General features: G+C 56.6%; 1 protein-coding gene across 1 annotated transcript in view; it reads right to left on the bottom strand.

Annotated features, from left to right (window-relative positions):
- The window catches only part of SYN2 (synapsin II), a 135,853-nt gene extending 129,971 nt beyond the window's left edge, over positions 1-5,882 (bottom strand). Inside the window, exon 1 of the mRNA XM_055136958.1 lies at positions 5,446-5,882. Coding sequence (XP_054992933.1) covers positions 5,446-5,786 — 341 coding nt within the window. The 5' untranslated portion in view covers positions 5,787-5,882. The remainder of the gene's footprint in view (positions 1-5,445) is intronic.
- Positions 5,883-15,564: the final 9,682 nt, after the last annotated feature.

Here is a 15,564-nt window from a genome sequence, read left to right as displayed (position 1 = left end):
GTTTGGGTTCCCTCGAGTTCAGATGTTGTCTGACACGACGCACCACCACGGGGTGTGACCACCAGCACCCAGTTGTGGGCACACCACAGCCGCACGTCCAAGTGCCACAACCCAACTCCAACCGCCACCCCCTCGCCACAACAGCAAAGGGCAAGGGAGAGGGGAAACAGTGGCTCTTACAAGGGGAGAGTGAGAGGCAAAAAGGTCTGAACAGGAACGGAAACAGTGGGGGTGGAGAGAGACTGGGGGGGGCCAGGAGGCAGCTGGGAACCTGGGGTTCTGGATTCGAGTCTGACTCTCCCGTGAACCAGCTCAGTAGCCTTCGCAGACCCGGTCACATTCCCTCTCCAGACCAGAATGTCTCTCCTGCTCCACGCGCATGGAGTAAGATGTCCATCAGAGACGGAGCACCCACATAAAATACTCAGCACGGAGACCCCTCAGACCAAGCTTCTCCCAAGCGACCATCCAAATATTCCTCGGAGTCCCTCACAAGCGCCGTTTGGATTTCTGAATTCCCCTCTCTTTCATGAAATGCCCAAAGACAAGCCCAGGGACATAAAAACCAGATGATGCATCAACGCCACAGTCTCCTTGCTGTCTCTTTTTGGCCTCTGTACTTTCCTTGGCCTGAGCACTCTAGACCAAGTCAACCTCTCTAAGAAGTCTCGCCTTCCTGCGTGAGCCCACAGCCATCTCAGGCCTTTCAAGTTCTATAGTTGTACATGTGTGAGATGTTTATAATTCACTATAATGCCTGGCATACAGTAGTTGCTCAATAAACGGTGTTGCTACTGCAGTTAGCACTAATCACACATCCAAATCACATGTTCAGTGCATCTTATACTTAATGATGTGCATATCAACCACATGGAGAACTTGTTCAAAAGTAAATTCTTGTTAGGGCCAGAGTAGTTCAGCGGGGAGGGCATTTGCCTCGCATGTGGCTCACCCCGGGTTAGATCCCCAGCATGCCATAGGGTCCCCAAGCACTACCAGGAATAATCCCTGAGTGCAGAGCCAGGAAGAAGTCCTGAGTATTACTGGGTGTGGTTAAAAAAAAAAACTGGGGCTGGAGTGATAGCACAGCGGGGAGGGCATTTGCCTTGCATGCGGCCAACCCGGGTTCGATTCCCAGCAACCCATATGGTCCCCCAAGCACTGCCAGGAGTAATTCGTAAGTGCAAAGACAGGAGTAATCCCTGAGCATCACCGGGTGTGTCCCAAAAAGAAAAAAAAATGAATTCTTGTTTATTTTTGGTATAGGACCTGTGGGCTAGGGCGGGTAGGGCGTTTGCTCACAGCCAACCCGGGTTCAATTCCTCCATCCCTCTTGGAGAGCCCGGCAAGCAAGCTACTGAGAGTATCCCGCCCGCATGGCAGAGCCTGGCAAGCTCCCCGTGGCATATTCGATATGCCAAAAACAGTAACAACAAGTCTCACCATGGAGACGTTACTGGTGCCCACTCGAGCCAATCGATGAACAACAGAATGACCATGACAGTGCTACAGTGATGGGACCTGTAGTTCCAAAGCTCTTGCTCGTCGCCGGTGCTCTGGCCTAAGGACCATCATTCAAAACTAGTTTTGCTTTGGGGGCGGTTATTGGTTTTCTGTTCGGTGGGTTTGTTGTCTTGAGTCACACCTGGCTCTGCGCTCGGGCATCCCTCCAGCAGGCTTCAGAGACCCGCCATGGCGCAGAGGACCAAGCCTGGGTCAGTCCCGCAGGGCAGGCAGCCTCCCCGCCATGCCTGCCCTCCAGCCCCGTGAGGGGGAGTTTTGAAATAAACATGTTTAGATGTATTTATCTGATCTTTTCTGAACACAAGAAATCACTGTATCACTGTCGTCCCGTTGCTCATCAATTTGCTCGAGCGGGCACCAGTACCGTCTCCATGGTGAGACTTGTTGTTACTGTTTCTGGCATATCGAATATGCCACGGGGAGCTTGCCAGGCTCTGCCGTGCGGGCGGGATACTCTCGGTAGCTTGCCAGGCTCTCTGAAAGGGACGGAGGAATCAAACCCGGGTCAGCTGCATGCAAGGCAAATGCCCTACCCGCTATGCTATTGCTCCAGCCCGAACACAAGGAATAGTATTTTAAAATTGCTCCTCCGATGGATCTATCTTATCTGTCCACCTGGACAAGAAGGGCGCCAGCGGACAGCTGCTGTCAGCTCTCCCGGCCGTGGGCCCTGCTGGGGGCGGGGGGAGGGAACGAGGGCTGGAGGCCTCTGGGAGCTGAGCCGGCTGCTTGCTCCTGCCTGTGCCATCCTGGTTCCAGGCAGGTGCTGCGCCGGGCTGGCATGATCGCCAGCAGGAGGCAGGAGCGAGCGGGAAGGAGCCCTCCCTCCCTCCCGGGGGACTAACAGAACAACAGACCCGGCAGACAGATGCTCCTCATCAGTTCCACCGTGACATCATCCCAGAGAGTTCTCACCTGCACTTAGGTAAGAGCCTTGCACGAAAACATGCATTTTCAGGGCTTGCTTTTTTTTTTTTAAATACACACTGGTAATTATTCAGGCACTACATATGTGATTTCATTTTGTTAGTATAGAAGACACATGTTTAGATACATGTACCGTTTAGCATATAATTAAAGATTCCAGGCAATAACAACAACAAATTTTTTTTTTCAAGCAAGAGAGAACAGGGGAGGGAAGCGCTCCGATGTCCCTTTCAGCCTGTTCGGTGGAAAGAACCCAAACGCCGTCACCCACCATTTGGCCGACAGAAATTCAAAGGATGCGCCCCCCCCACCCTCCGTGAATTAAAGCCCCGTAGATTGAAGCAGCTCTGAGAGTCTGGGGTCTAAACCCTTTCTGGAAACCCCCCGTAACTAAGATTCCTGTGCATATTTTAACCTTGTACCCTGGTGAGTAGGTGACGCTCTCACTTCCTCTTCACGCACCAGGAAAGCAACCCGGAGTGTCCAGGGCACCCCACTGCCCACTGCCCAGAGAGCCTGGACCGGGAGGCCCACCTGCCGAAACCCGTGTGGGAGCAGAAAAGCCCTTGGACAGCCTGTCGCTGACCAGCACCCGCCGCCCGCCTCTGGCCTCTCGAGGCTTCTCCATCAGCCACTCAACCTTTTGGTGGGGTGAACGCGACAAGTGTAGGGGCATCCGAAGGCCAACTGAGCCTCCCAAACCCGCCCTCCAGCCCAGGGACAGACGGGCACGGCGCGGCCGCCAGGCCCCAGGCGTGGACGGCGTTATTAGTTCCATAAATCAATGTGACTGCTTCAGAGAAGCCCAGGGAACGGGCGGGAGTCGGCCCCCAAGAGGTGGCCCCTGTGACTTGCACCCCAAGTGGAGTGTCCAGGGCTGGGCATGGCCTCTGGCTCCTGCCGGGGCCCCTTCCTGGACACTACCTGCGGCTGTCCACGGCCCCAGACCAGGAGCTGAGGCCTCGGAGGGGAGGTGGGGCCAGATGCCAGCACAGAAAAACAACCCCCCCACACACACCCTGCCACCCACCCTCCCCACCTCCCTCACCCCCGCTTGGGGCTGGAGCGATAGCACAGCAGGGTGGGCGTTCGCCTTGCATGCAGTCAACCCGGGTTCGATTCCCAGCATCCCATAGGGTCCCCTGAGCACCGCCAGGAGTGATTCCTGAGTGCAGAGCCAGGAGGAACCCCTGTGCATCGCCGGGTGTGACCCGAAAAGCAAAAAAAAAAAAAAAAAAACCCAGGTCACCCCACAGCTCCCCTCCTGCTCCTGGGCTTCCTCTCTGCGAAGCTTCTCCGGCTCACGCAGGGGCCCCACGTTTCCCCCCACCCCAGCTCTCCGGAATCCCTGCCACGCTAGTCTGGGCTCCTCATTCTCCGTCCCAGGCAGGGCGTCCTCGCTCCAACTCTCCCCTGGCCACATCTCTGGGCCAGCCCGGCTGGCAAACGCCGTACTGGGCTCCCTGGGCCTCTGGGCCTGGGGTCAGGGCTCGGGGCAGCGTGTGGCCAGCAGCCCAGGCCCAGAACCTCAGCTCACCAGAGGCTTTGAGGCGCTCCTGGCTCTGCCAAGGGCACCAGCACCTCCCAGCTACTCAGAAGGTGCCACTCAGGGGCCAGCGGGGGCCACACGCCCACACACGCTCCCACCATCCCTCCCTCCCTCCCTCCCTCCCTCCTCCTCCCTGCGTCCAGGGGGAAACCAATAGGGAGGAAATGCAGACAAACAGCAGAGTCCCCGGGGAGCCACAGCAGCTGCAGCCTGAGCCGGGAGGGAAGCGCCCCATCCGCTTCCTCGTCCACCTGTCAGTGCTCCCTCAGGCTCCCCGCACCCCACACACCGCCCGCGCCTGCACTCCTGGGCACCACCGAGGGACCAGGGACGAGGGACGGACAGGGGCGGTGGTGGTGCTGCTGCTGGCTCGGAGCTGCAACCGCTCTCCAAGACAGGGGGGAGGGGGCGTCCCCTGGCAGGACCCTCAGGCTGACCTGGGGCAGGGCGGGAGGAGCCCCCTCACGTCACGTCCACACGCCCCAACGGACCCCTCGAGGAAAGGGTCCCCCGAGCCCCGTCCTGCAGCGCAAGCCCCCAGCGCGGTCTTCCCCACCAGCCCCCTCTGTCCCCGCTGCGCACCGCTGCCCTCCCCAACAGGTGACCCTGCACCCACTCCCAGTCTCGGCACCTTGGCGTAAGGCGTCTGCGCTGAGAAGTCAGTCCCTCTGCACCCACTCCCCGCGCTGCCCTTTCCCAGGTTTCCAGGGAGCTGGTGGCGGGCCCCATCCCCCGCCTCGGGTCCCCTCAAGGGGTGCCCGGTCACGCTCCAGGGAGATGCCCGGCTCCCTCCCCAGTGTCGCCCCTCCCCCTCCCAGGGGATCCCCATTCCTGTCCCCTGTGTTGCCCCCTCCTCATGTCGCCTGCCCCCTCCCCAGGGCTCCCCGTCCCCCTCCCCTGGGCCCCCCCACCGTGTTGCCCCATCTCCTCCCCATATCGCCCATCCCCTCCCCTTGTCTACGTCTGTCTAGGCTCTGGTGTCAGCCCTCTCCGTGTCCCCCATCCCCATGTCACCAGTCCCCTCCCTGGTGTCACCCTCCCCGTGTCTCCTCCCCATGTCACCCTGTCTTCTCCCCAGATCGTCCCCTCCCGGGTGTCACCAGTCCTCTCCCCATGTCACCCATCCCCCTGACCGGTGTCGCCCCCTCCCTGTGTCGCCCATCCCCTCCCCATGTCGCCCGTCCCCCTGCCGGTGTCCCCCTCCCCGTGTCACCCGTCCCCTCCCCGTGTCGCCGGTCCCCTCGCCGTGTCGCCCGTCCTCCCGTGGTGTCCCCCTGCCGGTGTCCCCCTCCCCGTGCGCCCATGCCCCCGCGGTGTCCCCCTCCCCGTGCCCCCGTCCCCCCGCGGTGTCCCCCTCCCCGTGCCCCCGTGCCCCGCGGTGTCCCCCTCCCCGTGCCCCCGTGCCCCCGCGGTGTCCCCGCGCGGTGACCCTCCCGGGCGCCTACCAGTCGGTGTGCGGTTCGTCCACCACCAGCAGCAGCTTGGCCCTGCGCGCGGCGGGCGCGGGCGCGTCCACCAGGCCGGCCGAGGCTGCCGTCTGCTTCACGGCCTGGGACAGCGAGCTGAAGAAGCTGCTGCCCACCGACGGCGCGGGCTGCGGCGCCGACCCCCAGCCCTGGGCGGGCGGCCGGCGCTCGGGGCCGGGCGACGCGGCGGGGGAGGCGGCGGCGGGCCCGGGGGGCGGCGGCTGCTGGGGCTCGGGCCGCTGCAGGTCGGTCATGTAGCCATTGGGCAGGTTGGCGATGAAGCTGCTGTCCGACAGCCGGCGCCGCAGGAAGTTCATCATGGGGCTCGGGGGCCCGGGGTCCGGGCGGCGGCGCGGGCGGCAGCGGCGCGGAGCGCGGCCCGAGCCCACTGGCAGCCGCGGCGGACTGGGCCGGGCGGGCCGGCGCGGGGCTCGGCGGTGGCGGGGGCGGGGCCTGCGGAGAGGGGAGGGGCCAGCGCGTGGTGGGGGCGGGGTCTGGGCGGTGCGGGGGCTGGCTGGGCGGGGCCGGAGCGGGTAGGCGGGGCCTGGGGCGGGGGAAAGGGCGGGACCGGGGCTTGTAGGAACGCGGCCGAGGCTGGTGGGGGCGGGGCCTCGGCCTGTGGGGGCGGGGCCGGGGTTGGTGGGGACGGGGCAGGGGCGGGGCAAGGAGTGATGGGGCGTGGCCATAGTAGGGCACACCCCTCTCCGCAACGCAGGTCCCGCCCCTGCCCGGCCGCCCGCGCACGCGGCCCCGAGACGCGCGTCTCCCGAGGCCGGGGCGGGGGAGCGGGAGCGCCCGCGTCGGGCCGCTCCAGGTGCGGGGCTGGGGGTGCGCGCGAGAGCCAGGGCCGCTCCCCGAGAAGGGGGAGAAGCGCATGGAGAGCCCCTCCCGCCCTCCGGGGTGGTTAGGGGCCGCTCGCCCGTGGGTGGGCCGCGGGGTGCCGAGCCGTCCACCCCCACGCGCGGGGCACGCACGCGCGCAAGCCCGCTGCAGCGAGGGAAGGGATGCGCCCCCCCCCAGGCTCGTGGATGGGCCTCGCCGCAGCCCCCCGGGCGAGGAAGGGGAGAGCCGCACGCACATGGTCCTCCCGTCCGGCCGGCTGCTGCCCACTCTCCCCAGCTGCGGGGGCACTCCCGCCCAGCACTGTGCCTCCTCCCAGGGGGCGCTCTGCAGGACCCCCTCCCGGGGAGGCGCACCCCCTGCCTTCCTGCGCCACCAGCAAGCCCGGCTCGCCAAAATCTCGCTGTGGGTTTGTTTTCCGCTTAGCCCTTCACTGGCCAGACCTGCGTCCACCTCCTTGGGCATGGCTCTGGCTCCCGCCCTCCCTGTGTCCATCCCCCGGGCCACTGCTCTCTCCTCTCCCCAGGTAATCTGGGGGTGGGTTGGAGCAGGACTGACCCCCGCTGGGGGACTTCGCCCCGAGAGGCTCCTTCCTGAGGAAAGGAGATAAGTAAGAGTGTCCGCGCGGCTGCACCGGACAGTGGGCACCTGGGCACCTGGGCACCAGGGAACGCTAGTAGCGGTGCTTATTCCAGCGGCTTCCCGGCAGGCCCTGGTTGGGCTGAATGGAAGCCGGGAGTGGCTCTGCCGCTAATATTGGCAGCAGCTACTGCTTCCTACAACCCAGCTGGCACTCCAGTTGGGACCTGAGATGCAAATCCCGGCGCCCAGCCAGAGAAGCAGAGATGTCCACGCTTCTCTCCAGCCCCGTGCCAGGAAGTGGGAAGAGCTGCAGGCGGGGAGCGCCCCCCCATATGGAAGTCACTCATCCCCTCTGGAGACCAGACATGCAAACCATGTTGAGGGGGGAAGAGCTCCAAGCAAGGTGGTTTTCAGTCAACCGCCTGGGCATCATGGAGGGCCTCTCGGAGGAAGTGGCATTGCAGATGAGTCTGGAGGCAGCTCACCCTCAGCCTTTCTGCTAGGTCTGAAGCAGAACAGCCGGGAGCAAGGCAGATTTCACTTTAATTGTCTGGGGTGCCCAAGTGTTCCGTTGCCCGGCTCGTGGCTTGGTTACAGCTTCTGAAGAGATAGCAATCAAATATTCTGATGACACTGTAAGCTTTGCTGGGCTGAGCGGTAGTACAGCGGGGAGAGCATTTCCCTTGCACATGGGCAGCCCGGGGTTTGATCCCCGGCATCCCAGATGGTCCCTTGAGCAACACCAGGAGTGATTCCTGAGCGCAGAACCAGGAGAAACCCCTGAGCATTGCTGGGTGTGACCCAAAAAACCAAAAATAAATTTCTACATTGGGGGTCAGAGTAATGGTACAGCCGGTAGGACACTTGCCTTGCACAAGGCCAGGCTGGGTTCGATCCCCCGAATTCCATAGGGTCCCCTGAGCACAGAGCCAGGAATAACCCCTGAGCATCGCCAGTGCGCCCCCTCCCGACAAAAAAAAAAAAAGAGGATGTAAGCTGCTTCCCGAGGAGAAGACTGCTTTGGACCGGACTGGACAGGTGCTAGGGCGCGTGCCTCATATGCTGCTGACCGGGCTTCTATTCCCAGCATCACATGGGTCCCCAAGCATCACTGGGTGTGGAGGGCCCTGAGCTGGGGGGACCCTAAGAATCCCCAGCAACACCACATCCTCCATCATTGGAACCCTGAATACTATAATACCTGGCAAATAGCAAGGAATCAGCTTCTAGAACATAGAACGGGCTCGCCCCACTCAGCTCCTGTGGCTGTCTAGAAATTGAAATGTCTTTAGGGCCAGAGAGAGATTACAGAGCTAAAGCACTTGCCTTGCACATAGCCAACCTCGGGACCAGGCCTGCCACTGTCTGCAGTTCCCTGGGAACCACCCAGTGATCCCTGAGCACAGAGCCACGAGTAAGCAGAAGCACAGCCAAGTGGAACCCAAAAATCAGAATTAATTAATTCATTTTTATAACTGTCGCTGATAATTAAACTTCATTGAACATGTTGTCCTTCCTTTAAGTTTTGTGGGGTTTTTTTATTTAAGCAAATCCAGAGGGATAAATGCTTACTGACAGGATATTAATTGAACAGCATCACTTCAAAAAAATATTTTTGATGATTGGTTTATTGTGTCTTAAAATTTTACTAATGAGTTCCTCTCACCAGTAAGCTTTTAGTGTGTGCCTGCAGGCTTCTTTGCTTCTTGGTTAGTTTGATTGGGGCCCACGCCCAGAAGCACAGCAAACCCAGGGCTTATCCAAAATGTGCTCAGGCCCATGAGTTATCCTCCCCGGTGCCTTGTGCTATGTCTAAACATTAAAGGAAAAAAATTCAACCAGCTAACAAACATGTTTCGAGCACAAGGCTGTACGTCAGCACTGGAACACAGAGATGCCAGAATGAAGATCAGCCAGGGTCTGCCTTTGGGAAGACAACTCATAAAAATGTGAAGCCCGTTCCTATCTTTATGCTGGATGGAATTTGGTCTGATTTAAGTATGGCTGTCTCGGCTTATTTTTGTCTTCCATTGGCTTGTATAATTGTTTCCCATCCTTTCATTCTAAGACTGTTTTTATCCTGTGTGTTTATGTGTGTTTCCTGCAGGCAGCAAATGGATGAGTTTTCATTCCTGATCAGTGCAACAATTACTCCGTGCCTTTTCTTGGAGGAGTCTAGTCCCTTGACATTCAAGGAGATTATTGACATAAAGGACTGTATTGCTGTGTGTGTGTGTGTGTGTGTGTGTGTGTGTGAGAGAGAGAGAGAGAGAGAGAGACAGAGACAGAGACAGAGAGACAGAGACAGAGACAGAGAGACAGAGATCCAGTTGTTTGTTTTGTTTTTTTTTTTTTTTGGTTTTTGGGTCACACCCGGCAATGCACAGGGGTTACTCCTGGCTCTTCACTCAGGAATTACCCCTGGCGGTGCTCAGGGGACCATACGGGATGCTTGGATTAGAACCCGGGTTGGCCGCGTGCAAGGCAAACGCCCTACCTGCTGTGCTATTGCTCCAGCCCCGAGATCCAGTTGTTTTTACAAAAGCATTTGGGGCTTTTGTTTGGTTGCTTTTTTCATTTTTTATTTTGGTAAGCAACCTTCCAATAATTCTTGCAGGATTGGTTTAGTCTGAGCTGCAACCTCTGGAACTTTGTAACGTGACTGTCAAGTTAACAGATGAGGGGTGGAGTGGGGGGGTTGGGAGGGACTCTGGGGACACTGGTGGAGGGAGGCTGACATTGGTGGTGGGATTGGTGTGTAAATATGATATGCCTAAAACTCAACTATCAATAACGTCGTAGATCATACTTCTTTCATTAAATTTAAATATATATATATATATTTTTTTTAATGTGAAGCCTAGTGATATCCCTGAATATACCAAAGCAGCCTGGGAGTGACCAGGGGGGAGGAGCCAGAAAAAGGAGAGGTGCCCGGACTTGGCCAGGGTCCCACAGACGGGGCGGGGCCAAGGTTTTGTAAACTGGGTAGAATCCTCATGGCCGGGAGGGCGCGGAGGAGGCCCCCAGGATGAAGGGACATGAGAGAGCAGAGTCAAGAAAGCAGGACCCAGTCCTGAGACTGTCTGGACGCTGAAGGCCAAGGACGCACCTGTCTTGGGGTTGTATCTCTCGGGCGGCCGGGTTAGACCAGCCGTGCAACCTGGACATTAGCAGGAGCGGCCGGGAAGCCACGCTTGCGTGTCTGACTCGCGTCTCTCCAGCGACCACTTAGGTGGCAGCAAGCTCGGAAAGGGAAGGGATTCTGGCTTCTTTCGGATTCTCCAAACTGACATAGCAGCCAGCTCACAGCTAACGTCTCCATCTTGGCCGCTACATCAGAATATTCCCAGAGACCCTCTGGGCAGGGGATTCCATCACTCGGCCGTGGAGGACCCCAAGACCCAAGACAGCTGCCTGTCCAGCCAAGTATCTCATTGACCGGCTGAGTCTCTTCTGGAGGTTTTTTGGGTTTGATTTTTTTGTTGTTTTTTTGTTTTTGTTTTTGGGTTTTTTTTTTTTTTTGCTTTTTTGGGTCACACCCAGTGATGCACAAGGGGTTGCTCCTGGCTCTGCACTCGGGAATTACTCCTGGCGATGCTTGGGGGAACCATTTGGGATGCTGGGAATTGAACCTGGGTCAGCCGCATGCAAGGCAAACGTCCTACCCGCTGTGCTATCGCTCCAGCCCTCTTCTGGAGGTTTTAATAAGAAAACTCTTAGAAAGCTGTTGGGGCAATAACACAGTGGGGAGACTTCCGGGGGTTCAATCCCCAGGGTCCCATGTGGTACCGGAGTGCTGAGTCATGAGTAAGCCCTGAGCACTGTTGGGTGTGGCCCCAACACAGAAAAAAAAAAGATGCAGAGAAAACAGACTTTTTTCTCATCATTGGGGCTTGGATGGTCTTCCATCGTTTGAATGTGAGCCTAAGATTTTCTTTCTTTTTTTTTTTTTTTTTTGCTTTTTGGGACACACCTGGCCATGCACAGGGGTTACTCCTGGCTCTGCACTCAGGAGTTACTCCTGGCGGTGCTCAGGGGACCATATGGGATGCTGGAATTCGAAGCCGGGTCAGCCGTGTGCAAGGCAAATGCCCTACCCGCTGTGCTATTGATCCAGCCCCGAGCCTAAGATTTTCATGACATGGCACAACTGCCAGTCACATCTGCTTGGCCCTGTGGCCTCCCTGTTCCACTGCATCTTGCCAAGAAGTAACTTACAGTTCAACACTGTAACTTAAATGGGGCGTGGGAGGGGAGGGGGTGTCACTAATCGTCACATAAATCTTAAATCTGCCCTTGCTTTTTTCATCTCTGACCCTAGTTCCACACACAGAACGAATACAGCACTGTTGGTTCCTCTCCTGCCCTTCCTGGGACTTGATTTGGAAGTTCCATAAAATAAAAAATCCCGGTGCCTTCCCTACTTCCCTTTCTCCCAAAGCAATGAATGGAGGGTCTCCCGGCAATTTTCTTATCCCCATCGGGTCGCTTCCAGATCTAAACACAACACCCGGAAGCCGGAGAGCTTCCGACTGAACCCTCAACACGAACAGCTTGCAGCTACAGATGAAAGACCCCCGTGAAAATCAGGAACCCGTTTAAATGCTTTATTGCCTCTCTGATTTCTCTCTCCCCGGGAGAAAAGCTGCAGACGACAGCAAGGAGGCACTGAGGCCCCTTCTGGTGGCTGAGATCAGACGGGAAGCTGAAAGGGAAGCTTGGCTCGCCGGCCACCTGGTCGCCTTGTTGGCTGCTGGACATTTGCTCGAACGTGTCCCCTGGGCGATTCTCCAGCCCCCATCATCAGGGCCGCCTCCCCAACCCAATCTGCCCAGCAGAGAAGAGGAAAGGGCTTGGGGCTCAAAGACTGTGAGTTCCAGTCGCTGTGTGTCTGACTTAGTGACTTGGCAATTTTCAGCAACCATGCTGGCTCTGTCCCCGCGAGGGATGATGAAGGACCAGCCCTCGGACACTACAAAGGTGCTTCATTTTGTTTTGCTTTGTTGTTTCTGGGCCGCACACAGTGATGCTCAGGGCTTACTCCAGACTCCCAGGAATTACTCCTGGCGGTGCACGGGGGACCATATGGGATGCCGGGGATCAAATCCAGGTCGGTCGCCTGCAAGGCAAGTGCCTTATCAGATATACTTGGTCCCTTTGAAAGTGACCAAGCTTCTCCCGGCCTTCCTGGCGGTCAGCCCTGAGGTGGCCTCCCTGTCCCTGTCCCCTATACCCCATTCTGAGGACGACTGTATCCCAGTCACTGAGTTCTCCACAGCTGTTTGGGACGGCTAGTTATTTCTCTGTTCTTTGGAATCACAAATACAAGCTCAGCAACTAAATCTGCCTCGTGGTCTCTGAGCAACTTGGAACGAGTCCTTTTTTTCGCCTCAGTTTCCTCCGTGGTTAAAGAAGGGTAGTAATTATCCTAACTCCCCAGAAGAGCTCATTGGGAGGCTAAATAAGATCAAGGCTCTGAGTGTATTTTGTAAGCTGCAAAGCACTGTGCAAATGTTAGCTATTAATATTTCTGACACCAGGGGAATCACAGAACTCGCAACACAACTAAAATATGCTAATATATAAAATATTTTTCTTTTAGAGAATCTCTCATTTCTACGTATCCCAATACGAAACACTCAAGAGAATTGGCACAGGCAGGATAAGTAAGGCTGCCCCTTTGCAGCCACTCCCAGGCCAGACCTGCAAAAATAAATGTAATATTCTCTGATTCTAGAAAAAAATATTAAATTAAAAAACAAATGTAAGATGGATGGTCCCCTGAGCACCGCCAGAAGTAATCCAGCAGTAATTCCTGAGTGCATGAGCCAGGAGTAACCCCTGTGCATTGCCAGGTGTGACCCAAAAAGCAAAAAAAAAAAAGTAAGAATAACTCTGCCCAACTCAGAGAAGGGAACACCAAGTAAAATGTGGTCAGAGGTCATGCGGGGGGGGCGGGGGGAGAAGGGTGATGCGTGTTGAATGTAAACTAGAGACTGAACACAATGGGCCACTCAACACCTTTATTGCAAACCACAACACCTAATCAGAGAGAGAGAACAAAAGGGAATACCCTGCCATAGTGGCAGTGTGGGGTGGGGGGGGACGGGACTGGGGAGGGTGGGAGGGATGCTGGGTTTACTGGTGGTGGAGAATGGGCACTGGTGAAGGGATGGGTTCTCGAACTTTGTATGGGGGAAACATGAGCACAAAAATGTATAAATCTGTAACTGTACCCTCACAGTGATTCACTAATTAAAAATAATAATAAAATAAAATAAATTAAAAAAAATAAAACTAAAAAAATTTTTTTTAAAAACTTGAAAAAAAAAAGAAGCACTCTGCCCAGTGGGTCCCACCTTCCTGAACAAGGGACTTAATTTCTCTCCGGGGGTTTCTACTTCCTGGCCTGGAAAATGAGGGAGAGGAAGCCAAACTGGGTGATCCCTGAAGGCTCATGTTCTGAGCGTCTCAGGTTAGCCCCCCACGGGTCAGCACCTGATGTCACCAGGCTGCGCCCACAACTCGGGGCGCACACGGCACAGATGAGTTTAGAGGGAGACAGAAGCAGGTGGCCCAGGAGAGACAGGTGACCTGGCTTCTAATTCCGAGTCTGTTTACTGACTCGAGGGCGTCAGCGACGGAGCCCTTGCCAGGTTGCCATTTCTCTGGCAGTCTGAGGGGCAGAGCGACAGCTGCCCCCGGGTGGACGCTGAGGCCGTGCTGGGCACTGCCCATGTGTTCTCTCATTTAATCTCCCCCCAGGGAAGCACTGAACACCCCCCCTTTTTTTTTAACCAATGAAGCAATTAGAGTTCAGAGAGATTACACCAAGGAATCGGGGACCGCAGAGCTAAAAAGCTGCAGAGCTGGAGACGGGTCTGGTTTCCTGCAACGCCCCGGAGATGCCCTACTGGGAGACTCTGGCAGGACCCTCAGAGCACTAGCCCCGGTGCTCAGAGCCCGGCGGGGACTGGGGGCAGCTTCCCTGCCAGCTCGCGGACCCAGGGAGCCTCGGGTGAGTGCTCCGGCGCCAGAAGCAACAGGCTGAAACACTCCCTGCCCCCTCCCTGCGTGGTCCTCGGGCTGCTGCGGTGTGTGACGGTTGCCATGGAGATCAGGGAACATTTCTGTCACGCACAGGAGAGCAGCCGTGGAGTGGATTTCCCCCGCCTGGGAAATCAGAGGCTTCATCTGAGGTTGTTTTCGATCCAAGGCAGCGGTTCTGTGACCGGTAGTCAGGTCAGGGCGTGGAGAATTCTGGAACAAATCAGCCCAGTCCGACAAAGCCCAGGCAGAAGATCTGTCCACTCCCTCCTCCAGCCCGGTCCAGGAGGCACCTTAGGGTGTGTGGGGGGGGGGGTGGGGGATATTTACAAGAGATATTTACAAGGCAGCCTCAGCTCTGTGTCCTGTGTGGTCACTTCCAGGCTAGGAGTCAATCAGGCCTTGTACCTCAGACCACTGGGCTCTCCGGCCTCCCCACTCCCCAGCCAGGCGGCTCCTTAAGGAATGTCTGTCAAGGGAGGCTCGTCCGACTTAGCAAATTGTGGAAGAGAATTCAATGGGACTATGGCTAGATTTTGCCAGATACAGAATCTGGTATTTAATAGGTTCGTTTACAGGACAACAATGATTTTGGATTTGGGGGTGGGGTATTTTTTGTTTGTTTGTTTGTTTTGGCTTTTGGGGTCATACCCAGTGATTCCCCAGGGACTATTCCTGGCTCTGCACTCAGGAATTATTTTTTGCAGTACTCGGGGGATATATGGATACCAGGGATCGAACAGGGTCAGCAGCATGCAAGGCAAACACCCTACCCTACCCGCTGTACTATCGCTCCAGGTCCTGATTTTTGTATTTTTAAGTAAGATGCTTGTTTCCGGGCAGTGAGGTTGGGCCACACCTGACAGTGCTCCGGGATTCCTCCCGGTTCTGTATTTAGGATCACCCCTGGAAGTGATGAAGAGACCAGATGTGGTACCAAGGCTCCAGCTGGCACTGTCCACGTGCAAGGCAAACACCTTGCCCACTTTACTCTCTCTGTCTCTCTGGCCACCAAAACAAGGAATATGATAAAATATCTGACTAACATGGACCAGACAGAAAACTATTTGAATTGTGGTTTTCCCACTCAGTTGCCTAAGAGCCGCGTGATAGCCTGAAGTCAATTTTATTTGCAATCTTCATTTCCTTCCGTGTGAAACAGAGAGATGAGAACGAGATGAGTAAAATCTGGGCCTATGAGATCCTGAGTAAAGAACTGGCTTTTGCAAAGTCCAGTCAGAAAATCTGTGGCTGGAGCAATAGCACAGCGGGGAGGGCGTTTGCCTTGCGCATGGCCGGCTCGGTTCGATTCCCAGCATCCCATATGGTCCCCCGAGCATCACCAGGAGTAATTCCTGAGTACATGAGCCAAGAGTAACCCCCGAGCATTGCTGGATGTGACCCAAGGGGAAAAAAAAAGAATATCTGCTTGGAATCTGAGAATTTGGGCCCAAAACAAAACAACAACGACTAAAATCCTCTTCTTTACTAGTGAAATGACACCGGGCAGGCCCTGCCATTCCTCCTTCACATCAGCACGGACCGTCCCCACCCACCCTGACACCACGGAATGAGATGCTGCCAGCTTCCCAGGGCCTGCTCTGAGCAGATGGCCCCATTTCTTCC

This window comes from Sorex araneus, chromosome 4 (assembly GCF_027595985.1).
Source record: "Sorex araneus isolate mSorAra2 chromosome 4, mSorAra2.pri, whole genome shotgun sequence".
Taxonomy (NCBI): domain Eukaryota; kingdom Metazoa; phylum Chordata; class Mammalia; order Eulipotyphla; family Soricidae; genus Sorex; species Sorex araneus.
Note: the sequence above shows the minus strand (reverse complement) of the source record. Positions and strands in the feature narration are given on the sequence as shown.